A 26,026-nucleotide genomic window follows, 5' to 3' on the forward strand; every position below is an offset into this window, starting at 1 on the left:
TGTTGATATATAGTTGTCATTTATTGAGCACTTAAAAAGTTAAACATGTGTCTCTTACCCAGGACACGCATTCTGTAAACTTCAGGAGCCAAGACTGGGTCTCAGGTTGCCCCCAGCAGACTGCACTGCCAACAGTCTTTACAACTGCTTTCTCTCTCTGGCATCTGGCCCAGACATTGAGAAAGTGGGTTGTTCATAGCTTTGATCATGATGGCAGAGTGGAATTAAGTATTAGTCTAAGTAGTACATTGTACAAAGGAACCACCAACTTTGTATTACTGTCTCTAAAGATAAAGGTAGTTTTATAAAACCATAGTAATTTTCCTTTATTTTGTGTCGTGAGTACCCAGTTACATTACACAAGCACACCCTAGCTCAGTAGCAAGATGAGGGTGTGAGTCTCCAGGCTGCCACTTGTCGGTGGTTTGAAATAGCTGGCTAAGCTGATGGATGTTACCATCAGTGCATGAAGGTATCTGCTCTGCCTGTCTGCCATGAAGGATTGTCTGGGCATTAAGCACCACAACAACACTAGTTACAATTCTGACATATAGCTTCTCAATGTGCTTTAAAATTCTGTTTTTTTTTTTCAATTCAATGGAAATTCCATTGTTATTTTATTAGTTATGTATCTTATTAGTAAATGTATAAAGACTTTCATCTTTTTTAACTTCACATTTGCTCTATGGTCAAACAATGCTTTGGTAGAGGTGTGACTCTCCTGACCCACACTGTTCCTATGGAGCTACACTGCACTTCTCTTGCTCCCCAAACCCTATTACACTCTGAGAATCTCTAATCCAAAATCCTGGTTTGGACAAATGGCACATTCGTGAGGACACTTGCTGCCTGGACTGACATCTGCGTTTGAGGCATAGAATGCACATGATGGAAGAGGAGACATGGCTCCTTCAAACTATATTCTCTATGTGTGTTATAGCATGACACCTTTGCCTAATCAAAAGAAAGAAAGGAAAGAAGGAAGGGAGGGAGGGAGGGAGCGATGAAAGAAAAAAGGAAGAAAGAAATTAAGAAAGAACTTAAGAAAGAAAGAACTTAAGAAAGAAGGAAGGAAAGAAGGAAGGAAGGAAGGAAGGAAGGAAGGAAGGAAGGAAGGAAGGAAGGAAGGAAGGAAGGAAGGAAGGAAGGAAGGAAGGAAGAAAACCAATAAAGCGCAAATCTGAAATGCTCTGTTGTACAGGGTTATCCTCCTAGCCAAAATATTTCCATTTTCTAAGTCCAGGTAGGCTTGCTCGACAAAGATCATCACAGCTGGGTTTGTTGACCTTTCCTCTTGGAAGGAAGGGAAAAGCCAGGTTGGGTCATGGAGCCCTTACCTTAGCATCCAGCCTCCCCTGCACACCCACCAGTACCACAAATTGTATCCAATTCTACATTTGTTGCATGTGGCCATAGGATCTCTAGGAGGAACAAGAGGATATAGGTGGGTAAGTGTGTTGGTTTGAAAATGCTTGGGCCAGGGAGTGACAACTATTAGGAGGTGTGGCCTTCTTGGAGGAAGTGTGTCATTGTGGGGATGGGCTTTGAGACCCTCCTGCTAGCCACGTGCACGTGGCAGCCAGTCTGTTCCTGGCTTCCTTTGGATGAAGATGTAGAACTCTCAGCTTCTCTAGCCCCACATCTGCCTGGATTCTGCCATGCTTCTACCTTGATCATAATAGACTGAACCTCTGAACTTGTAAGTGAGCCCCAATTAAATGTTGTCCTTATAAGAGTTGCTTTGGTGATGGTGTCTGTTCACAGCAGTAAAACCCTAATTAAGACAGGAATGATGAGTAGAGCGAATTCCATCTACTCAGGCACAGGCAGCCATCAATCATGCTGTGTACATACCTTGAGTGTAGATTCTCTAGGGTCATCCATGCTCTTGAATGAATGTAATGCCCCACCCACTGCTCTAAGTAAGCCTAAATATCTCATTAACTTTCCCAGGGGAACTCTAGTGAAATCCCAACTTGGTTTACATTAGGACCTTACAAGAAGGGTCCTGGTTGTTTTATCTCCCTCAAATGAAGGGATTTTAGTAACATGCCCAGAAGTCTGAAGCTTTCTGAGTAACACATGTTGTAACAAATCTGATACTTAGATACATGCAAACTCTGTTTCATGCAAAAAATACTAAATATGTATGTCTTAGTTATTTTTCCTGTTAGTATGATAAGATATCCTGACAAAATCAAGGATGAAGAGGTTTATTTGAAGTTCCAGGTTTCATCATGGCAGGGAAGGACCATGGCAGGCTGTCAAGAGCTTGAGGCATAGAGCTGCACCCACCGCAAGGAAGCAAAGAGGGAAGAGCCCTGTGCTCAGCTCACTGCCCCCCTTTTTATACAGTCCAGGAAATTGGCTTAGGGAATGGTGCCGCCCATGGGTGAGTCTTCCAATATTAATTAAAGTAATCAAGCTAAAGTCCCTGAGGCTTATATCCCAGGTGATTTTATATCTCCTAGGAGTGACAATTGAGGTGAACCATCAGACTATTAAAAAAAGTTACTTCAGTCTATATGAATCGAGTTTATATGAAATACATATAACTGAGCTGTATGGCGAGATTTGTGTCTCCTCCTCAAGGCTTCTCAGTGTGCATATGTGAATATTCCAAAACTCTGGCATCAAAAACGTTTCTAATTCCAAATATTTCAGATAAAGGATACTCAAGTTCTACAGGTATTCCTCAGACATAGGAAAACCACAGTGACTGGCTTTTATCATAGTAGTTATCCAGGGCAGAATCTGATGCAGATTCAACAAGTTAAATTAATTGATTTAGGGGAAAGAATTATGAGACTATATTATAGTACTCAAGGAAAACGTGCTTCCCACCTAAGATGCAGGATGTAGCTAACAGTCACATACAGCAATTTTACTATAGTAATCTTGGTAAATAACAATTAAGACAAATCTTAATATACATATTAATCTTCCTGACTTAAAATCACAAGTTACACTGGATATTTTTAAGACAAAAATCAGTGATAAATTTCAACATAAGGTAAACATGAAGACATGTCAGAAGGCAGCGTAAGCAGCGGGTTAAGCCCCTACTGAGCCCCACACTCAGATTTCTGATGGAAATCTTGGCGGAGCAGGGGACAAGCACGCTTGCATCTACACTGGAGTGTTCCTGGGAGAGCAGCAGGGGATGTGGGCCGGAGCCCACAGCCATTTTCTCTTTCATTTAAAGGTGGGAATTGTGCAAGGTCTTCCCTACTGCTAAGCATGCCACTGGTTCTGCAATCAGTCTGCTAGTAAATTGAGAGACAGACACATTCTCTGCTGTTGAGAAACCCAATCAGCACACAGTCATTGGAAGTCCTTCTGGAAGGAGCCTTTCTCCGGATTATTGCTATGTGAGAAAGGAAAATTAATGTACTTGATCCAAAAGTAACCCCTGGCGAGGCTTCATTCTCTAAGGCTACACACTTCATAAGAAGAGTGGGAGAAGGAGTATACTTGGACCACTTTGGGGATAGGCTCCTTCTAAGCTGCCAGGCTTCAGCGACAGTGTGTACTGGGAAGGGTGGACAGTGCCTCCCTCCTGGCCTCCTACAGTGGAGGAATAATGGACCTTTGTTTTCCCCAGAATTAAATATCAACTACAAACCAGCAGGAGTCCAATATTCAAAGCTTACACTGAACAGGGAACATAAATATTTCTTTAGCTAAGAGACACTAACTAATCCAACACAGTAAACAGTCTATAAAGGGCAATTGTTTTCATCTGCCCCCTTGATGGAAATACTGTGAGATGCAGCTGAGAGCATTCCATGGAGGCGACAAGTATTTCAGTTCATTAAATGGAGTTGGCTGTCTCCCCATAGGGTTATTTTAATAAATTATACATCATTCCCCTTCTAGGGTAATAATCCTTTAACAGATGTGACCCCATATGTTCCATTAGAAATCTTAGACACTAAGTGATGTGTTTTTTAGGTGTAAGAGAAACCCCACCAGTGCCAAGGCAGTCCGTATTCTTACACGGCCATTATGAATGCCCTCTCCGTGGGCACTGTTCAGGAGGAAGAGCTCAGTCCTGGCGGAACTCCAGACTCAGTCTGACAATCTTCATCCTCTGGTTCCCTGACCATTAACTGAGTATCTAAGCAACACAAGATCGAAGATGAAAGTGCAGCTCCAGGGCGGATCACATGCTCAGCACAGGCAAGGCGTGGGCTCCACCCTCAGCAAGCAAGTGGGTAAGGACGACGGTGGCTGGACAGGGACATGCGCAGGAGCAAACACAAACGACGCATTCAATGTAGGGAAGGCAGAAAAGCCAGCTGAACAAGTACAAGCTCACAAAGCATCACACGTGGCTAAAATGCACGGGGCGACCCATATCAACAACCCCCAAAGCATACTGCTCAATACAGTAACTAACTCGTGGTCATTAAAATGAGATTTGTAGTCTCTAATTACCAGCCATGCAATTCTGTAAAACCCTCACTTTCAAAGACTTATGTCAGAAAATTGTCTTCCAAACTACATTAATTTTGTTTAAATGGTGCTTAAAGGTACTTGAATTCTTCCTTTAAAAGCTTTGTTTCTGTGAAAGTGATTTCCCATTAATGTCAAAACAAAGCCCTTCATATAATCTCCAAGTCTGGCTATGCACCAGTATCTCTGAGAGAACCTAAAATGAACAGGGACTCCCAAACCCTGATGATGGGTAAGCGGCAAGTGACTCTGAGGCGCAGCATCTCTGATACGTCTACACACAGGGAGGAACACATGACACAGGTAACGTCTTAGGGATTTACAAGAGAGTTCTTGGTAGTGAATTATCACTAAATCGCCTCGTTTTCAACAGGTTCTGTAGGTCTGATAAGTGTTTACCACATAATAGTGACTTCTGGCTTCCTTCAATGAGTATATATTTTAAGACAGAAGTTGCATGAGATTATGTGACACACACACACACACACACACAGAGAGAGAGAGAGAGAGAGAGAGAGAGAGAGAGATCACTGTCAAGCTCTAAAACAAATATGATCAGAATAAAAGACAACCCAACAGAGCCTTTCAGATTTGTTCCTGAAACAAAAATGAACACCTGATGTTACAGAAGTTATTAATCTTAGCTTTTAGGAGCGATGGTTGATAGAAGATGACCAGCTGCAGACCTTTGGCAAGCAACCCACCTGGGACTATCTTGGACTTGATGGAAGGAGAAATGCTTACCCTTATTTGGGCAACAGAAAAGGGATCAAACTATTTCTCATAGTTCAACAAATAGGGGGCAAGTTCTGTGTTTAACTGGTACATTTCTCATTATAAACATATGTGATTTTAATTTATACTAGAACTAGGGACTTAAATCTATAAGTTGATATAATGTAGAAGCAAGCCATTACTACTCTAGACAGAGGTGACAAAAATAGCAGTAGAGTAGAAGGCACTATTTCCTTCAAATACTAAAGTTATGATTAAATATGATGACATTCTAAATATTTTATATAGCTCATGAGACAACGGTTCCCTAGACCCTGTACATATGGCAATAGAAAGCAGTGACTGCAAGGGGTCACAAACCAAGTTTCTCAATACTAAAAGCAGACAGACCAGGTCCTATTCGAGGAAACAAAAATAATGATGAAGATCAAATTTCAGCCAGAAGAAAACGGGAGATGTGAATGGATCATAAGACGAGGAGAGGAGAAATAAGGGGATAGACAATGCTATGTGAATGAATTAAAGAGACAAGATCAAATGAACCAAATTCTTGGAAGTCAAAACAATAAAGTAAGTTAAAAAGAATTCAACTGAATACACACACACACACACACACACACACACACACACACACACACACACAATGTCTAGTCAAGAAATTGAACTTGTGGTTCAAAATCTTCCCACAGAGAAAATTCTAGGCCAGGTAATCTCAACTGGAGAATTTTACTAAGTATTTGAGGAAGAAGTAGCACATAAACTCTTGAAGAAAACAGATTGTTTCTCTATTTACACCACGAGCCAGCACTACTCCTGAAACCAAGAGCAGACAGAGACATTATATAAAAACAACACGAAAAACTAGTGTGCTTCATACACACAGGTGTAAAGAATTCTCGACAAATATCTGGCAAGCCCAATCCAACAAGACAAAGGAAACTGTAACAGTAAGGCGTAACTCTGAACTGTACACTGCAAGTCTAACATTTGAAAATCCATTAACGCTATTTATCAAACTAATACAATACATATGAAAAATGGGAGAAAACGTTTGCAAGATATGTATTCTACTTTTTTAAATTAGATATATTCTATATTTACATTTCAAATGTTGTCCCCTTTCCTGGTTCCCTTTCCCCCCAAAATCCCATCTCCCCTTCCCCAATTAACCTTCCCCCGCTTCCCTGTCCTGGTATTCCTCTACACTACAGCATCAAGCCTTTCCAGGACCAAGGGCCTCTCCTCCCTTTGGTGTCTAACAAGACCATCCTCTGCTGCCCATGAGTCTGGAGCCATGAGTAACTCTATGTGTACTCTTTGGTTGATGATTTTGTCCCAGGGAGCCCTGGGAGTACTGGGTGACTCATATTGTTGTTCCTCCTGTGGCACTGCAAACCCCTCCATTTCCTTGAGTCCTCTCTCAAGCTCCCCCAGTGGGGACCCTGTGCTCAGTTCAATGGCTGGCTGAGAGAGAGTACATGACAAATAGTGAGGGGGTCACTCTCAGCCAGCCATTGAACTGTACTCTACTTTTTAAAAATACTGTGACATAATCTTCAAACTCAATATTAAAAAAAGGCACGATTTAAAGAAACACTTATTCCAAGAAGAGATAATATAAGAAAGTTCAACAAAAGATGTTCAAAACCATTTGTCATAAGAAAAACGGAAGTTAAAACCAAATGAGAAGTAAACACAGACCTGTCAGAGAGGCTGCTGTGGCCAGCAGTTGCTGTGTAACAAATAATGGCAAAGATGGGAAAGAACTCCATATGATCAAGAGAGTATGAAATTAATTTATGCATCCATTAGAAAGAGCTTAGGAATTCTTCAGAAGTTAAAAATATGCCATAGAATACAACCTTTCTGTCCCTATATATCTCAGGGAAAATGAAAGTACATGTCTTCACAATGACTTGTCCATGGATATTCTGAAGAGCTTTGCCATTGCCCAAAGCTGGAACTGATCCAAATGCCTGTAAGTGGATTGATGAACAAACTTTGGTGTATCAATCAAATTTGCAGTGCTTGGAAACAAAAGTAAGGTATTACTGCATACTCTTAACACAAATCTCTGAATAACTGTTCAATAAAACTCTACCCTCAGACTGGGGAGATGGCTCAGCAGTTAAGAGCACTGACTGCTCTTCCAAAGGTCCTGAGTTCAATTCCCAGCAACCACATGGTGGCTCATAAGCATCTGTAATGGGATGTGATGCCTTCTTCTGGTGTGTCTGAAGACACTGACAGTATACACACATAGACTAAATAAGAAATAAATAAATCTTTAGCTACAACAACAACAACAAAAAAAAAAAACCTCTCTACCTTTGACTATTGTACATTGAATAATTCCACTATCTCAGAGTCCTGGAAGAGGAAGGAGAATGCCCAGGCACCTGGATTTATCACTGACTGTGTGGGGCATGGGAGGGACAGAAGATAGGATGCAGAGAGTACAGGAAACTTCTGAGTCCCTGGATGTGTCTTCATGGTGGTAACTTCTTTGCTGTGACACCTATCAAATTCTCAGATTGTGTTGATTGAAGTTTATCTTGCCTACTACACATCCATAAAAGTATTACAATAAACATGTAAAACATAATTGCAGTAAGATTCTATTTTTAAAACCTCGGAATAATTCTGAGGGGCGGGAGAAATGGCTCAGCAGTCAAAAAAGCACATGCATCTCTTGGAACTCCAGTTCCAGGGTATCCAATGCTCTGCTCTGCCATCCATGGGAACCTGCACACACACACACACACACACACACACACACCAGAATTTAAAATAAATCTTTAAAGTAAAGAAAGAATAATGCTGAATATCACGGTTGAACACTTTTCCTGGAGAGTGTTTATAATTAGTTTGTTGTTCTGAAGTGGAATCTAAAAAGTCCAAAGACTGTGATGCTGGTTCTGTCTGAAAGGTCCAAACTCCTCACACAATCCTGTCAGAAATGACCAGATCTCTAATCACTTGAAACAGCTGTACCCATTGCTGTGCTGTGGGAAAACCCAGTAAGGATATGGCAGTATCCTGAGCTATGCTAAGAGCAGCTTCCAAGCACTCAAGCACTTACTGAGGCCTCTCCTCAGGCCAGTTAGGGTAATAGATTCAAAGCTAGGCTAAATAGAAATATAAACCCAAATGCTTCAGATCATGGGAGGCCCAGAATAAGTAGAGAAGAGCAAACGGCCAGTCAAGATAGGAATTATAGTGCACGCACAGACCGCTGCTTCTACTTGGGCCAGTGAGAAAGGAGATGTAGACAAATCCAGTGTTTGGAGCCTTTAAAACACAGATCTCATTTGGGGTGCATGAGGGAGGAAAGTTGATCCCAAAGTGAAAGGGAAGTGTGGAAGTAGAAATAGAAAGGAAGTAACTTCAAGGTTTCAGAGACCAAGGAGGGGTTTCCTGGCCAAGGGCCAAAGCTGCACAAGTCAGATGACCTGTTTCTCTGACGAAGTGCTAGAGGAGGAAGACTTTGCTCTGCAGACAGTGTGGTGTTCCTATGGTTTTAATGGTGAGGATAACGGGCCAGCTTGAAGCTTCCCTGGCATATACACAAGCAGAAATAACACAGTAGCAGGCAGATCCTTTGAGATCTGATGGCCGCAGTGCCAAGAGGATACGGCAAAGGGACGGAATTATTTAAATTTCTGTCATAAATGAATGACCAGATGTTAAGAGAAGAAGAAAGTATTGAAAATGAAACTCGATTTCCTCTGCTTATACATGGTCATGCCGCTTTTCATAATGCACTTCTGAACATACTGCCACTTAGAGAGGAGGTGGTGACATTCCAAACTATCACAAATTATTGTCATCCCCCATGATATACTATGCTGTGATCCTTTATATGAATAATGTGTGGTTTATTTTTATGCAACAGCACACCACATGTTTTGGTTTTTAACAGATGGCAAACTCTTTATACCACGGTTTTAAGCTTGCACACTGGGAATGAAAACTATTTATACAGTAAACACTTTAGCTGATCCTATCTTTGGACAAGTTTAATTAAAGAATGAGATACCAATTGCACAATCAAGGAGACTCATGGGAGGAAGCAGGAACTTGCTCTTTGCTGAATACATTATTTCACTCCAGCAATTTAAAGCATGCATGGAAAATGAATGGCACTAGTGAGTCTTACCATAAATCCCTTAAGCATTTAGCTTCTTCTGTTGGCTGTTTCCAAACTCCAGGTTAACACCCAAGGTGGAAAGGAAACTTCCCTTGCTGTTTATTTAATGAGACGCCATCCCAAGCATCCCTCTAATGGCTCCCCAACATGCCTGCACCTCATTCAGCTTGTTGATGCTCACTGTCCATAAATACACACCTCACAGAGAACCAGCCCCAGAGAACTGGCGTCCTTCGCTTGCAATTAAGACATTAAGAACACTAGGCTGTCACGGCAGTGACATATCGGGTTCATCCAGAGCCTGGTGCAGCAGGAACAAGTACAATTTATTAGATCTCTTTTCTAAAACACCTGAAATTGGAGGTCATGTACATTTTACTTAAAACTACATTTCGGGTTTGTTTTCTTTTGAGGATTGATCTATCACAGCCCTGGTGGTCTGAAACTCTACATAGAGCTAAAGAGTCATCTTGAAATCAGGACACGCCTATCTCTCTCCATCTTAGCGTCCTGGGATTAGAGATATTCACCACGGTGCCAGATCTCTGGGCTTCTTGTTTCTAGTTTTATTTCATTTGTTTGCCTTTAATCCATCATGGGGAGAAGGATCGTTTGTTTCAGGACAGCGATTCTCTAGTTTAAAATAAGTGATTTCCCACAAGTAGCAGGAAAGAACATGATCCTGGGGGGGGGGGCACATACACTCTATTACAGGCTGAACAGAGGTTTACGCTCTCACATTTTCTGCGCTTTTAGTGATGCTCGCAACATCCAAAGCCACATTCAGACTCATCCTGGATCCTAAAAACCCACAGAACTTGGTCCTGTTGCCCGAGAAAGCAAAGAGTGCCCACCCACCGCCAATGCACTAACCACGCTCGATGCTGTGAATCTGAAATGTGATTTAAAGACGCTTCTCTTCTTTTCTTTCCAACAAGTCTCTTCACTTGTATTTTATAATCACCGAGAAATACTGAAGGAAGCACACTGTCAAGCTATTATCATACTTCTCAGGGGGTAAAAGACAATCTGCCTCTGGCCTCCTTCCTCAGGAGGCACAGAGGTATGCAATTAATGGCACAACAACACATACCCCGCTGGGCCCTATACTGCCTGACTCTTGCGACTGTCTGCAAATGCCACGAAAAAATATATACTGCAGAGAAATGCACGCGGGGTTCATGGCAGCAGTTAAAAAGCAAGATGCGGTATGAATCAAAGTGACAGAGCACAGAAATTAAACGCTCACCCAAGTTCATTGGTTTTATGTTCAGGCTATAATTTGCAATTAATGCTATGTCCAGCCTCTGGCTCGCTGAATAACACTAGTAATAACATCACTGATACATCGGTACACACAAGGGAAGCCAGTGATCTTTGGGGGAGAGGAGCCAAATTTCTCGGAAGCATAAAAATTATGGTTTATTACCTGAAGCACAATTTTATCAAACCCTGGCTTTTACATAAAGGCTAACAACTGAAGGCGCCATGCTGTATAAACATTTTATCTGTGTTACGTTTTCAGTGATGTGCACACGTGAACAGGGTTAGGATGGTAGTAACAGTTAAACAGGCTCCAGACGATGAGTACTTAATCTTAAAGGGGGATGCTGACAAAACTCAGCACATGAACCAGAAGAGGAGAGACAGACAGTCGGCAGTCCCATCAGTTTAGTGAGGACTCTGAGCAGAGAAAGTACGTGTCTCTGGACAGGGGAAGAAAATATGTGGTGTGGTTGCCTAACAAGGAATAAGGCCACCGGGCTGAGGGACTCTATCCTGCAGGAACTGCTTTGTAGAGAGCACGGCTCCTCACACCCCAGTAGTGATGCTCTTTGCAATAGACATGGGTTTGCTGTGTGCAGGATGTCCTACAGTTCCTTTTTGTATCAACCTACTACCTGGCCATTAAAAGTAAGAGGGTATCAGAATGCACAACACTTTTACATGAATATAAGCCCTGCTGGGGACTTGAGGATCAGCACACAAGGCAATGTTGTGCAAGAATGGCTGTGTTCCCAAAACACAGTGAAAGGAAAATGATAGAATAAGTAAAATTTCTTCTCTTAATTCCTTTCCCTGCACATGCAGATGTCTTCTGAGAGAGACAGAGAGAGAGACTAATTCAAAAGTAAATATTTACATAACTAAATCCTATATTCTCTGCTTTAATCATAGCCAAATGGACAAAGGCACAAATTTATAACATGACTGTACCTTTGTACATATTCACCTTCGGTAGTCAAGGTATGCATTAGTGAATGATCTGAGAGAGAACCATGAAAGATACTTTAGTCATCTCTGTTATTTTTGTTTATTAATTTTTGTTCTTTCGATACCAGCCTGTCCCGGAACTGAATAAATCAGGCTGGCCTCAAACTTGTGACAACTGCCCCTGCCCCTGCCCCTGCCCCTGCCCTTGCCTCTGCTGGAGCTGAGATTACAGGTGTGTGCCACCAATTCAGCTCCTTGGTTGTGTTTTCTTGTTATTTCAGTATGTCAACAAAAACAAACAAAGCGACGTTCTCCCTGGAAACCCAAAGCTGGTTCATCCAGCATCCAGTCGAAGCTGCTTCCACCGAAAGCTGGAGTGCATGAAGATGGCAGCTGGGGATTGCTCAAACCATTCCCCCTGACTTCTGGTACAAATTTGGGAGGCACCGGAGAGGAAGAGAAAGGGTGAAGTCCATACGTGAACCAGACGAAGGGCAAAAATGGTGCGGAAGAAGTGTCGTTCTAATAAAAAGAATTGGGCTTGACATTCCGCCGTGCTACAGGTGATAGACAGGTTTCTTCCCAGGAAGAATGAAATAGATTGCCCGGAGCGAAATAGCCAGGATCTTGTGTATTTTCTCTATGATTGGTGTGATCGCATGACCTTACTGACAGCAGATACATCCCAGCAGATGCCTGAAGCTGCAGACACAGCTAACCACATAGACAATGTGCTGTCTGCACATGAACTCCCATTTTTGAGTGTAACTCACAAACAGGCACAGTAATGGGTTAACAGAGGACTAACGAAACAGAACAAGTAGAGCCATGTATTACAATAGGTATTGCAATAGGTGTTAGAGCAATGGGTTATTTCCTCTGCCTCTCTCTATACCAAAACACTGTAGTGCACTGTACTGTTCTCAGCAGTGGGTTTTTTCTTTTCCTCTCTCTTTCCAAAACTTTGTAGTGTGCTGTACTGTTCTCGGGAAGATGTGATCTGATCCAGATCCCATGTGATGAGGTGAAGTGAGGTGACTCCTTTAGATTTAGGGGCACAGTGACCTTCAGAAGGCAGGGATTTATGCATCTGGGTACCATTGACCATGAGTATGCAAAACCACAGGTGAAAGTAAACTGTTCACTTTCTCCTGTAAATAAAATTTTTAAGGGAAATATAAAATTATATGGTAAGAATTAGTTACTATAAATGCTATCAGAAGCTACCCGTAGAACTATAAAATAGAAAACACTACAGGAAAAGGCCTATGGAATTCTAAATAAGGTAATTCTCACTGTCCCTTTTGAACTAATGTTAATGCCATTAATTTTATGTCTTATTTAAATAAACTAACCATCATTCTATTTACAGCACATTTTCTTGCAAGTTTAAGTTAGTCTAGGCATACATAACTAATATGTTAACCTTTAATTGACTAAGTATCCTTATAGAATGTTGATAAAATCATGTGAGTTATTCTGGTTTAGTGTGTCACAATTCTCATTGATTTTAAAGAAAAAAAAATCAAGATGCTAACAGACCATTTAAAATACCCTAACATTTTCTTTTTCTCCCCTTAAGAAGCCTGTTTTCCTTTCCTGCACATATTGTCACAATCATTACACAAATTAGTCTTGGCAAATGTGAAGAGCTCACTGGGAAGCAGTGGAATGGGATTTTAATGATAAGGAGGAAGTTGCTATTACGGTCCTGCAGAGCGCTTGACTGAGGCAGCCCTCTGGTGGAAACAGGTGTCCAGGATCATCACGTGGCCTACAGTAGAGCTAAAATCCTGTGATGAAAAATAAAAACAAAGCGAATATGTATTTCAACACAGCTGAAGAACCTCTACTATGCTTGCCGAGACTGGTAATATATGCTGAGCTTATTTAAATCACTAAAATTGCTGTAATTAAACGTCTCTCTAAATCAGTTATGTAAGAGTCAGAAATCTCCTATAATTAACTTATCTGTAGAAGTAATCAGACAATAACCGCCGATGTATTTTAGGAGCCACTGACATCGCCGTGGCTGCTGAGTATAATGACGATAATAAATCTTGCACGGCAGTTACCTCAGACCCTCTTCTCACAGCTGCAGGGTGGGGTTGAGATTACTTTCCAGAGCTTTCGGACTAAGTCGGTTTAAACATGCCATTTTGACCTTGCTCTTCTGTAATACGGGGAGATCACTGAGACAGAGGGATGTGGTCTGAACTGAAGCACCAGACAACGAGTCCCAGATCGGATGCTGGGACTAACAATGAAGAGTCCCTTGTAGCTTTGGACGGCTAGAGACAAGTGAGGGAAAGCCATGGGCAGCCAGACCTAACAGTGTGTCCCTGAAGGCTGACTGAGCTCATGCATCCCAGGTAATGGATCTACATAGGTGGAGTGATTGCCCCTTCGTGACTGGTGTCGTCACAGCCAAGTGCACAGTTCTTGTCCCCTTACCTGATTATTAAGGAAAGCACCACACCTCTCACTTTATATTTCCCAAGCTTCCTAGGTCATCGAGCCTGTTAGTATCTTTGTGTATACGCTGCCGCTATGGAATAGAGAAGTGGTATTGTTAACGTCCAATCCGGGTTCTCTAGCACAAAAGTGAATGCAATCGTTTCTTGTACTTATCCATCTGTGCACTAACATCACACAAACACTTCTTAGAGGCATCATACGTGAAGCTAGCATGTAAAGAAAAAATTAGGGAACGAAACTGCACAATATCAAAACCCAATGAGGGGGCTATTATCGAAATCACTAAAATCAACAAGAAAAAGAAAAAGCAGTTCAATGGTTCAAGAAGAAATGAGTAAAAACACCCAGGTAAGTAACTCAGCCAGGGAAGCTCACATTTGAGATGTTCAGCCCGCTTAATGTTAAGTGTGTCGGAATAAGCACTTCATTAAATTGATGAAATGTCATCAAAATATTTTTTATAAAGCTTTATGAAGGCAATGGGGGAGGAGAACGGGCAGGCAGAGACTGGCAGGCGCTCTTCTTAGAAGATGGTTTCTGCTCCACAGTGCAGTGCTCCCGGACATGTGCCCGGAGTGGAAAGCCCAGTGAACTTAAAGATGCTGTGCGGGAGATGCTAGGCAAAGGAAACGGTGGCAAGGATCTAAATCTCGGAGAGTAGTGAGATAGCAACCCAAAGTCTAGTATAGATGTCGCACAGGCATAGCATCTGCCACCCGTCACACATAAAATCCCACACACAAGCATACACACACACACACACACACACACACACACACGCACACACGCACACACGCACGCACGCACCCCAGTTCACACACACGCGCACGCGCACACACACACAAAATCACAGAAGCAGAAGCTAGCAGCACGAGGCTCAGCTATTCTTCCGGTTAGCTTTATTTTTCCTTTCCTTTATCCGGAAGAGTAGAAACTTTCCATAAAAGGTTCCAGTTGTACCAAACTGCCACAACTTAGCTGCCTCAGCTTTTCTTTAAGCTGCATTACAAATGTGACTTTTTTTTGGTAGCAAAACTATGACTTATTTTCTACTGCCATCTGGTGTTTTGCTGGAGTGCTGTTTATTCTTAAAATACTATAAAGAGAGAAACCTTCTAAATGCCTTTTTAGAAACCTTCACAATATATACTGTTAAAAACATCACTAATTGTATGTAACTATATAATGAGTACTGTTTTATATACACATATATTAAGTATATATACATATATTAAATATATGTATACATATGCATATAAATATATGTATACATATGTATATATTTATATTTACATACACACATTATATATATATATATATATATATATATAATTATATATATAATTGAGTATTGGTTTAAATCAAAGGAAATTACAGAAATGTCCACGATGACAATGATGACACCACCATTTTATTTAACACACACTCTCCCCTCCTCCCTGCCCTTCTAACTTCCTTGCTAATCCCGGTTGTTGTTGGTCACTTAGATGTCAGCAATAGTCTCCTAACTGCTTTTCCAGCTTCTGTCTGTACTTGCTTGGCCAGAACTAGCCTCTGAAAACAAAGCAGATCCCATGGGTTCCTCTCTTACTGGAGACTAGACAGAAGTCCTAGCTGTGACCTTCAAAGCTCTCTGTGAACTCTCAACTGCTCTGATCTTACCCACTCCCACATTGCCCCCCCTCACATTCTTCTGCTGTAAATATCACCAACCAACACCCAAGGGCATTGAGCACGACTGCCTGCAGGCCTCAGAGTATTCTCTGTGAGCCAGACTCTCCTCCAACACGAAGGAACAAAACTCCCTCTCTAAAGACTTCAAATCTCTACTGACATGTCAGTGAGGAGCAAGAAAGAACTATGGTTTTTCCTGTTACATACCTCCCCCTCGTGTGTGTGTGTGTGTGTGTGTGTGTGTGTGTGTTATGTAGCACAGCACTTGCCTGGCACATATCAGGTCCTTGTTTCAGTTCTTAGTACTGAAAAACAAAGAAATACACAAGCACACATGGACGCCAAAGGTAATGTCCTCAGTCCTCCCTCTCTCCTCTTATTGTCATCTTGACACAGAGGCTATCACTGAGTCTGAAGCTCACCGACTCAGCCCCACTAGTGGCCATCAAGCCCCTGTGGTCTTTCTGTCTCGGTCCTCCTAGCACCAGAATTACAGGAATCCTTCCTAACTCAAATTGCACGGCTGACATATATTTCCGACTGAACCATCTCTCTAACCTCTCTTTCAATCTTCTCACTACCTGTCACATTGTACTTAACTCCATGTTTACCTCCAAAACACACTCAAAATGTAAATCCTGATTAAGTATCTCTAATGTGAAAATCCAAAATCAACACTGTGCTACAGGGGGAAGATTATAAAGCAATATTTGTTATGTCAAACAATACATGGAACATACATGTGAGTCTTGGATAACATGTGCGTGTGTGTGTGTGTGTGTGTGTGTGTGTGTGTGTGTGTGTGCGCGCGCGCGCGTGTGTGTGTGTGTGTGTGTGTGTGTGTTTGTGTGTGTATGTGTGTATGATGTGCATATATCACTGTTGTTTTGCCCAAAGTAGAGCCTGGCAGCAGGACCTGAATAAGTGTTGAATGAATGGAAGAATAGGAAGTTGTTTGCGTGGCATACAGTAAACTGTCTACACTGCATTGGTCTGTAGCTCACACTTGATTTAGGCTCTGGAATGTGAATACATGGGGAAAGATGACATCCAGTGGAGAGGGACTGATATAGCAATTCTATCTGAGGCTGACACATAATTTGATTTGTTTTAAACGTGGGCATCTCAGGGTTGGGGAGACAGCCTGAAGGGTAAAGCGTTTGGTTGGCAGACTGCAGACTTGGGTGTAGATACCCAGGAATCATATAAAAGCAGCCCATGTCTGCAACCCCAGTGCTGTGGGCAGGCAGGCAGATACCAGGGACTTGCCGGTCATCTGAGCCCAGTGGCTGACCTCCAGATTCAGAGGAGATCCTGTCTTTAAAAGTGAGGTAGAAATCAATAGAAGATGTCTGACGCAAAGCTCTGGCCCCTCTACAGAGAACAGGCAAGTGTGGCACACACAAGCAAAGCACTCACAACTAAAGCACACACAAGCAACTCACAACCACAGGTAAGATTTGATCTTCTAACAGGGCCACAAAGTCACAACTTCTAAGTCAAACAGTCCCTTTCCTGTTCCTATTAGTAATTGTTTTTCATTTGTCTATTTTGCTTTTTGTCTGGGAGACAAGGTCCTGCTATACTACCTAGACTGGCCTCAACCTTGTGATAGCTGTGATAGCTCTAGAGTCTCAGTGACCTGGGTGCTAGGATTACAGGTGTCACCCACAGTTGACAGCCATCAATATTCCAGTGTAGGATAATGTACACAGAAAATCAGCAAACCTGATAAATCATTATAAGGCAAATTTACTATTGCCACTTTTAAAAAAATTCTATTTTCTGTTCCAATGAAGCTAAACTATGGCCACTGAGCACAATGACAGATATTTAAAAATGGAAAGCTTCAATTTTCCTTGCAACTAAATCTAACTGTGTAAATATACGTGATTTCAAACTATGAGGATATTCACAGTGAATTGGTGGTGACACTATTTACTATTTCTTTGAATCGTGGCTGCTCCTGTTCTCCCTCCTAATGAAAAACTTTACGTATAAGCATCGGTTGGTGGGTACTGACCTCAGCTCCAATTTGATTTAATTTTGATTTTTTTTTTTTTTTGAGATAGGGTTTTCATAGATCAGCTGGCCTTGAACTTCTGATCCTCATGCAGTGGCCTTTCCCACTCTCCCCAAGCAGCTGAGCAGTACTACAGGTGCGGAGCCCTCAGGCTGGGCCTCTGCTGCCAGTGAAATGGACGGTGCTAAAATGGGCACATAAAGCTGCTGCAATGTCCTCTCTTCAGATCCAGAGACCCCAGGTCCCACACTCCCTGAGATGGCCCCTTTAGGACTTAAAGTCCTTGGAAGATGGACTTGTGCAGTGCACACAGGGCCGTGTGGATGCAAGGCAAGGATAAAAGCTAGAGCTAGGCTGTGTGGGACAGCAAGGCTCACCCCAGTGTTGAGTGAGCTATGGGTTTCCAGATATTCTTCTGTATCTATAAGAAGCCACCACCACACTTTCCCCTCTCACGGTCTTCCTTTGCATAAATACAATGGGGGACTTCCTAAAAGCACATGCTCACCCATGTGGAGGAGAGAGGACTGGGACAGGAATAGCATCCCACCCGTGTTCTTGCGACCATGCCTCTGGCCTTGGACTTTCTCTAGGTGCCCATCACTAAATCTCGGTCTGCACAGGGTCCTCAGTTTCAGGGGCATTCTTTTGCTTCTCAGGACCAGTGCAGGCTGCTCCTCAGCTCAAAAATGCCCCTGGATGGCATCACCAACCTTAGGGACCTGCCTCTCTCATACCCGACAGCCCGCTCTTGCCGGGTCTTCAGAGACCATTTGTTTCACTTCTCCTATGTACTGCTTGTGGGAGACGATTCCTAGACAGCACCACTCTGCTGTCTGCTCTCGGCAGCATCCTCTTCCTAAGAACAGACACTTCACTGTGACGGCTGTCAACTTGGCAGTCTAAGATCATGTAGGGGACAAGTTCCTATGCACACTTAGGAGGGGTTACTTAGAGCAAGTTAACATGTGGGCGTGTCAGTGGGGCTTCCCTTGATTCAGTTAACTGAAGTGGGAAGGTTCACCCTAAAGCTGTGTAGGACCAGTCTCTGGGTTCGGTCCAGACAGCACAAGGAAGAAACTGGCTGAGCACAGACCCTCCATGGCCCTCTTCTTCCAGACTGAAAAGCCACCATGACTAGGTGGGTCAAGTTCCCACTGCCTTGGCTATTCTGCCATGATGCTCTGTACGCTTGAGTCTTTTCTTGTCTAAATTGCTTTAGTCAGATTGCCCCCTCACAACAACAGGAAAGAGCACTGATATGCCCAGGGAGCTGCTTCTCATCCACCCTTAGCCACGGTCTTAACAGGTGGATGTTGAGTATCAACCGGAGAGAAAATGACTAAGAGACTACCCACAGCTGCTAACTTCATTTATTCTCAGTATTTACATTCCTCCCTCCTCCTTCTGGAAGAGCATCCCTTTAATAAATTCTGTCAGTTAAATGCAGCCCTACTAAGAAAGCTCTGGTTTTTTTCCCAAGCCTCTTTCTACTTACATAGGTGTTGTTTCAATGGCTAGGAAACGATGGCTGAATAGAGAGGAGCTAAGTTTCTAAGAGATGCTAGAATAGTCGTGTGTATAACATAAACTTTTAAGCCATTGGAATTTGAACTTTTTAAATGACCCATAATTTGATCTAACTGCTATAGGAATGTTGTGATACCAGATACCAGAGATGGGTCTGATTGTGATATATAACCCAGTTCATAGAGATGTAGGATAACGCAGCTTGGGGGGGGGGGAGGCGCTAGTAAAAAAACAAAACAAAGCAAAACAAAACAAAAAGAAGAAGGATCTTTTACCGAAGGATGGAGGCTTGCAAACTGGGAATAAAGGATAAAGGCATGGACATTTTCTGTTTCCTACGCTCCATGTCCTCTTGAGCAGGGAGGCTTGGCTGACTCAGTACTGACAATGGCTGGGGCCTACCTCTGCCCTGGATTCTCTTAACCACATGGTCAATCCTGATCAATGCAGGTCACATCAGACACTGACTCGTAAAGCTAAACTTACTCCGTTTTAAAATTTTCCTTTATTCTGAAATATATGTTTTATACTGGGGGGCTAGAACACCTTTGCTTCTCTGTGATAGATGTGGATCTTTAAAAGCCCATCTTAGCCACATTAGCATGCCGAGCAGTGACGTTAGACCACCAGGCCAAGCAAATTATGATTGAAGTAACCCATAGTCCAGGTCTCTGGATAACAACCTAGTGACCGTATGTCTAACGTCTCATTACAGGACATGTTGTTCACTTCTTTCAGGTGTGTCAACAATGTTTCTATAATGATTTGTTATTCTAGCTAGTTCAACATCTTCAAAGTGTAGCATTTTGACTGCCATCCAGGAAAACACTGGCTCCCTTCAGATCCTGAAGCAGCACCGTATGACCACCAGAACTTAGCCTGTGACAGCATCAACTAGCTAGCAGAAAAACAAATTCTTCACTTAGGTATTGTCCAAATTGTCCCCCTCTGTAATGACACTAGCTTCCCTTCACAATATTCCACTACAATGTACAGGGTTGTATGAATGGGTGAATGGCCTCAGCGTGATGATGGACTGCCACACCAACCCCAGTAGATTCTATGTGGCAAAAAGTTCCACAGGGTGAGGCATTTTACTCCAAGGGGAGGAAGTCTCCTGGGAACAGCTGTGGAATTCTCTAGTTAGAGGATAATTCGCCGAACCTGTACCTTTCCAGAAATCCAAAGCCCCGCCTCAGTCTGAATCCCCCCACCCCACCCCCACCCCGCTGGGACAGTCCACAGCAATGAACAATGGTTTGGATGCTGCAGCTTATGAACCAAAGGCACTTCTAATACAAACATCAGTTTCTCACTGTGCACCACAGACCATAGGTTCATACCAACCTATTATCTTGCTATGGATCCCTTGACACCGGTCACAGAAGTGCAGTCCAGTACTCTAGTAAAGGGTACCTCGTCCTCTCCCTGGGTTGTACATCTTGTTAAAGCCCAATTACATATACTGCACTGAGACTGCCCCATTGCTGAAACCAACAGCCACTGTTCAAGCAACATTCAAGCATAACCATGCAATACTGAATACTTATTGCCTAACTGCCAACTATCAGTGCCCATCAGTCATCAGTGAACAGACCAAACCCCTGGCCCCGGCCCCAGTCCACCATGCAGTCCCAAGCATAGGCTTAACTTGAAATTGGAGCCTTAGCTCATCAATGTTTATGTAGAATATAAATAGTTGTTGATAAAATGACTAAAACAACAAAAGGCCCAGTGCCATTTTCTTCCAATTTATTATATAAAATAAATCTTCCTGTCATTCTTGAATTAAGATGACTTTTTTCTCTATATATTTTTAAAGGCCGCTTATTAGACAATTTCATATGTTCTCTGTACTCTGTATCACACCTGCCTTTCTGTTTGTTTCATTAAATTAGTGACAGAACAAATGAAGCACTGCTCAAGTCACTATTCTATATCCCAAAACATATGACTATGTATTTCAATAAAGTCCAGTGAGTGTAATTTAAGAAAATTATTTCCAGTCACCATTATTCAATTTTCCTAAGAGCTGAATTCTTCACATTCAAACCTCATTACAGAATACCAAGATTTGGGTTCCTATGAATCATTCTGATGTCACTGAACAATGACTAGGTATCAGATGTCAGGCTAAGCATTGCTTATGGATGAAGACAGTAGTACAGGCAACATCCATCATCACTAAGTATCCCTGTGGGTGACAGACATCCACTTCAATGAGAAACTATGGTAGTGAGATGCAATTACCAAAGCTCATTCAATATTTGCATTCTTGTAATGCCCTGACTACTTTGATAAAAGCTGTAGCATGTTTGAACAGAACGTTGCATGATACACTACTTGGATATTTTTCTCCTTCCTCCAAGGACTTGATGCATATGCAGATTCCTTAGAGGTGCCTATATTGGATCCCAGATATATCTATTCAACTTCTAAGAGGTTGAACCCAACGTCTTCCTGTGTCAGCCTTACAAATAGCAACTCCCAGAGAAGTAAGGAGTGTAAATTCATCCTGTGCATGGAACAGTGGATGAAATCCACCTTTCCCATGGACAACAAGAAATGAGCAACCATCTATTATAATGTCTTTTATGCACATACAACCTAAGAGCAGGCATATTAATCTAATGAAAAGCTGAAGCAGCTAATTCCCAAGGTAGATTAGTTGATTATAGCTACTGCAGACACTTGTTTTGGTTGTCTCTGGAATCCTGTGTGTGTGCATACATACATACATACATGTGTATATATGTATACATACAATACAGACAGACAGACAGACACACACACACACACACACACACACACACGCTGACCTAAGAATGAGATGGAGTGGGCAATAGACACAAAGTCTTAGATGCCAAACATCAGAGAGAGGATCTTTGAGAAGTTTCCTATGAGAAGTACTTATAATTTACTCTTAAGGGTGCTGAGGCATAAAGTAGCTAAGGAATCCTATTCAGGGTAAAAAAATGAGAACAATCCATTTCAGAGTTCATATTCTAACATTATGACTTTATTCATATAATAATGAATATTCCAGTAGTAAGGAAGCTAACCTTGGGTCCCTCTGAAAGCTGACAACCCTGTCACTTAGTGTTTACATTTTCTTGGCTAAAAATGGTATCATGCATTCCTCATCTGTCCTGATATTATTCTTGTTTCCTCTGTCACATTATTTTATCACCATGAAGAAATATTAAGTGGAATGAAGTCTTGATCTTTCCAGTGTTTTCCTGCAGTCATGAACTAGGAGTCACTCATGAGCTAGAATAGTCTGCATCCTGCCATATCCCATGTGTGTATATAATGTGCGTGTATATAATGTGTGTGTATATAATGTGCCTACCAAGGAGTTCTATTAAACCCAGCAGTCAAAAGCTAACTTGCCCCAGGCATACCTGCTCACTCAAGAGTCTCACCCCAGGCACTTGTCCATTCTGAAACACAGGACCAAATCTGTTTCTGCCTGAGCTCCCAGACGGCCCATGCTGTACGTCACACCCTCTGTCATGGCTTCTTGGCCTTTACTCACACTGCCTCAGTTCAAGGCAAAGCCTAGACAGTTCCCTCCCTGGCCACCTGTCCACTCAGTGGCTTCCCCCATCATGCCCACCTTCCACCTGCATGCTTACTCCAGAACCCAACCACAGACTAGAAGGCACTTCCAGCCCTCTGATTCTCAGTTTATTATATGGAAGCAGGGATAATATGCAGCCACACAGGAAAGCTTGACTTCTTAAGATATGCAAAGCAGGAGCAGAGTGGGTTAGGCTCATTCAAAGATGATATGCTGCTTAACAGGCAAACCTATTTTATGGTTTCTTCTGAACCCATTACAAGTGAAAGCCACCTTTCTCAAGCCCAAGGAGTATGTTCCTTACTAATCTGACATGTAAAGAATTACCTGTTGGGAAACAAAGAACTATCCATACTATCCTGATAAGTGTTCTCTAGTGAGGTTTGTAACTTCATGGTCTGGTGGCCACAGGAGTTAAAAATAAGACTCTCCACAGGACATAAGCAGTTTCCCAGAGCAGGGCAAATACCTATCCCAGTACAAAAGCAAGAGTATACATGGTACTTGACTTCTGTTCTCTGGCCATGTAGCACAGCAGGGTATTTACAAACAAACTAGTATGGAACCTGGATTAGAAACAGTGTGATACTGTTCCCCCTTGTAGTCCCAGCAATTTGGAAGGCTAACACATGAAGTTAACAAGTTCAAACTAGCTTGGGCTATACAGAAATTTTGAAGCTAACCTAAACAAATTAAGAGAGTCTTGATCTCAAATAACTAAAAGACTTGAGGGGAGTGTGTGTGTGTGTGTGTGTGTGTGTTATGCACTAGAACAGTTGCCTGGCACACACCAGGTCCTGGTATCAACTCTTCATGCTGAAGGCAAAAAACTTCATAGGTTAAGAAAAGGGACTGAAGGTGTGTGTTTCTTTATGATTTTGGTAACGAGTTTGTGGTAATTTAAATTACTATATGCCATTTATATCATGCAAAGTTTTAAAATACTTCAAAATAATGACAATCTAGAGAAGTATTCATCTGCATTTTATTGCTCTTAAGCAACATTGCACAAAAGACATACTTTTAGACAACCCACCTCTGCTGCCCAGCATGGCGCATATTTGTAGAAACAAGGCTCATTAATTCACATATTGTTTTTAATCAAAGTATTTGAAGTTAGCTACAACAAGCCCTCACTCCCCAGAGTTTTGGAGAAGGTTATATACAGAAAACCAGAGAAACTTATTTTAGCCACTTATCAGTAATATGTCACATCTAAGTCACCCTAGAAAAATACAGTTTTATAAAAAGTAGTGTTCTACAACTTGCAATAGGAAGAGCTTTATTATAATTCAAGTTTTAGAGCTATAGCATACATATCATAGCTTTAAAAATTATTGCTTAGTGACTTAACTGAGGTGCCAACATGTGGACATCAGTGCACTGTGGTCACAGTGTTCAGTCATAAAAATTACTCTGATTTTATCCTAGAGGAAGGGGAAAAATCACTTTATCTTAAAACAGTGTTACCATAACGAGACCTGCTACTGGCCCACAGAGGAAACAACCCTATGGCTTTATTTAAATAGCCAGTGGCTCTCCTTAAGCTATATGTCAGCTAGTTGTCTTCTTTTCTAATAAATCAATTTATCACAGTACTGTTTCTTAGCCACAAACAAACCACACTAAAAATAGGATAAAACCACCAGTGGATAAAGGAAGAGGCTCATCTCTTGGACCCAGCAACAAACTTTGGGTTCAGTGACTGCTTCTCATACACCCTGAATTCGCTCAACCTGAGGGATCATGGACTTCACCAAGTAAGAGCCCTGCGCAGACACCAAGGCTAAGAGTGTGGTACTCATTCAGACCAACCAATGCAGGGCAGTCCTTTACATAAGCAGCAATTTACATAGTTTTCCAAAATGTAAATAAATACTGACTGGACTACAGTTGTTATATGATTGATCTAGCATGCTGAAGCGTGAGGATGTGTATATTTTGCAGGCTACTGTTTACCTTGTGTCCCCACAAGGAGTTTATTTTTTCTCCTCACTTTAAAAAGCATATTAGTGATCTTTTGCATCTTGAACCAAAATATTACGTTTTCAAATAAACCATCTAAACACTATAAAAAAAATTTCAAAGCCAGTGCTGTAACATGTCCACATGAAGCTAATATGAACAATTCTGATGAGAATATCAGTACAGATACACACAACTCATACACACTCAGCATGTTAGGGCCTCACAACTTTCATAGTGCTAATTAATACATGGTGCCCACAATGGCTTCAAGTCCTGATTAACAGTGCTCATACAAGTCAGTTCAACACAGTTAATTCTAATCATTAATAATATACTAAAACCCTGTCATGACAGATTTTGCTACATTATCAACATAATTACCAAATCTTCTCTGAAAAATACACATAAACATGGAAAAACTAAAGGTGTGCCACAAAAGAAAAAGAAACCCAACTGAGCCACAGATGCTCTCAAGTAAGGACACACAGGAGTGTAAAGTAACATGTGATTTAAAAAAAAAAAAGATTCACTAAAATGCCATTGTAATTCACTCTAAACATCTTTAGTGGTCATTCCCAAAGATCTTGATTTGCCAGTAACTACATCACAAGATCTATCACAGCCATCTTTTGGAGCGTATGATTAGTCTGGTCCTCCTGTGGTAGTGGGGGCAGTCTTTTTGAAGCTTTAAGTATCTGTAAAAATAAGGGGAAATCTAAATTAAAGGACCAGTCAGGCAGCCCATGAAACTGCTTCATTTTCATACTACTTAACGCACACACACACACACACACACACATACACACGCATGCACGTGCCAGCTGAAGTAAATGTTTTTTGTCTCTCTTTGAGGCTAATGTGGAAACATCCCAGAAGCCTCTGGCCATTGCTTGACAAGGTTGTTCTCCGAGGTCTGGGACTCTTGAGACTATCTCAGAGCACCAAATGGAGGGATCTCAGGCTTAAGGGAAACATGAACACTGAAGTTCTTTCTCCGACCATTGACTTTAAAGAAATACAAAGAAGAACTGATATTTGGAAAACAAGTACATAAAGAGCTTTCAAAGATATTTATGTGGCATCTAATATATAGGTTAGGGAGTTGGCTCAGGGCTTAGAAGCCCTTGCTTTTCTTCCAGGGACACACCTATGCACCCAGCACCCATGTAAGGCAGCTCACAACCTCCTGTGAGTCCAGCTCCAGGGGATCTGA

The 26,026-nt window shown here is 41.9% G+C and overlaps 1 protein-coding gene across 8 annotated transcripts in view; it reads right to left on the reverse strand.

Annotated features, from left to right (window-relative positions):
• Asph (aspartate beta-hydroxylase) overlaps nucleotides 1-26,026 on the reverse strand; it is a 225,844-nt gene that overhangs the window by 101,283 nt on the left and 98,535 nt on the right. Inside the window, exon 14 of one of the 8 annotated variants that reach the window (XM_052176056.1) lies at nucleotides 23,814-25,508. The exons of the other annotated variants lie outside the window; for them this stretch is intronic. Within the exon in view, the coding sequence (XP_052032016.1) occupies nucleotides 25,501-25,508 (8 nt within the window). The 3' untranslated portion in view covers nucleotides 23,814-25,500. Of the gene's footprint in view, nucleotides 1-23,813; nucleotides 25,509-26,026 lie in introns of those variants that run through there. 8 annotated transcript variants of the gene reach the window in all.

This window comes from Apodemus sylvaticus, chromosome 3, assembly GCF_947179515.1.
Source record: "Apodemus sylvaticus chromosome 3, mApoSyl1.1, whole genome shotgun sequence".
NCBI classification, from domain to species: Eukaryota; Metazoa; Chordata; class Mammalia; order Rodentia; family Muridae; genus Apodemus; species Apodemus sylvaticus.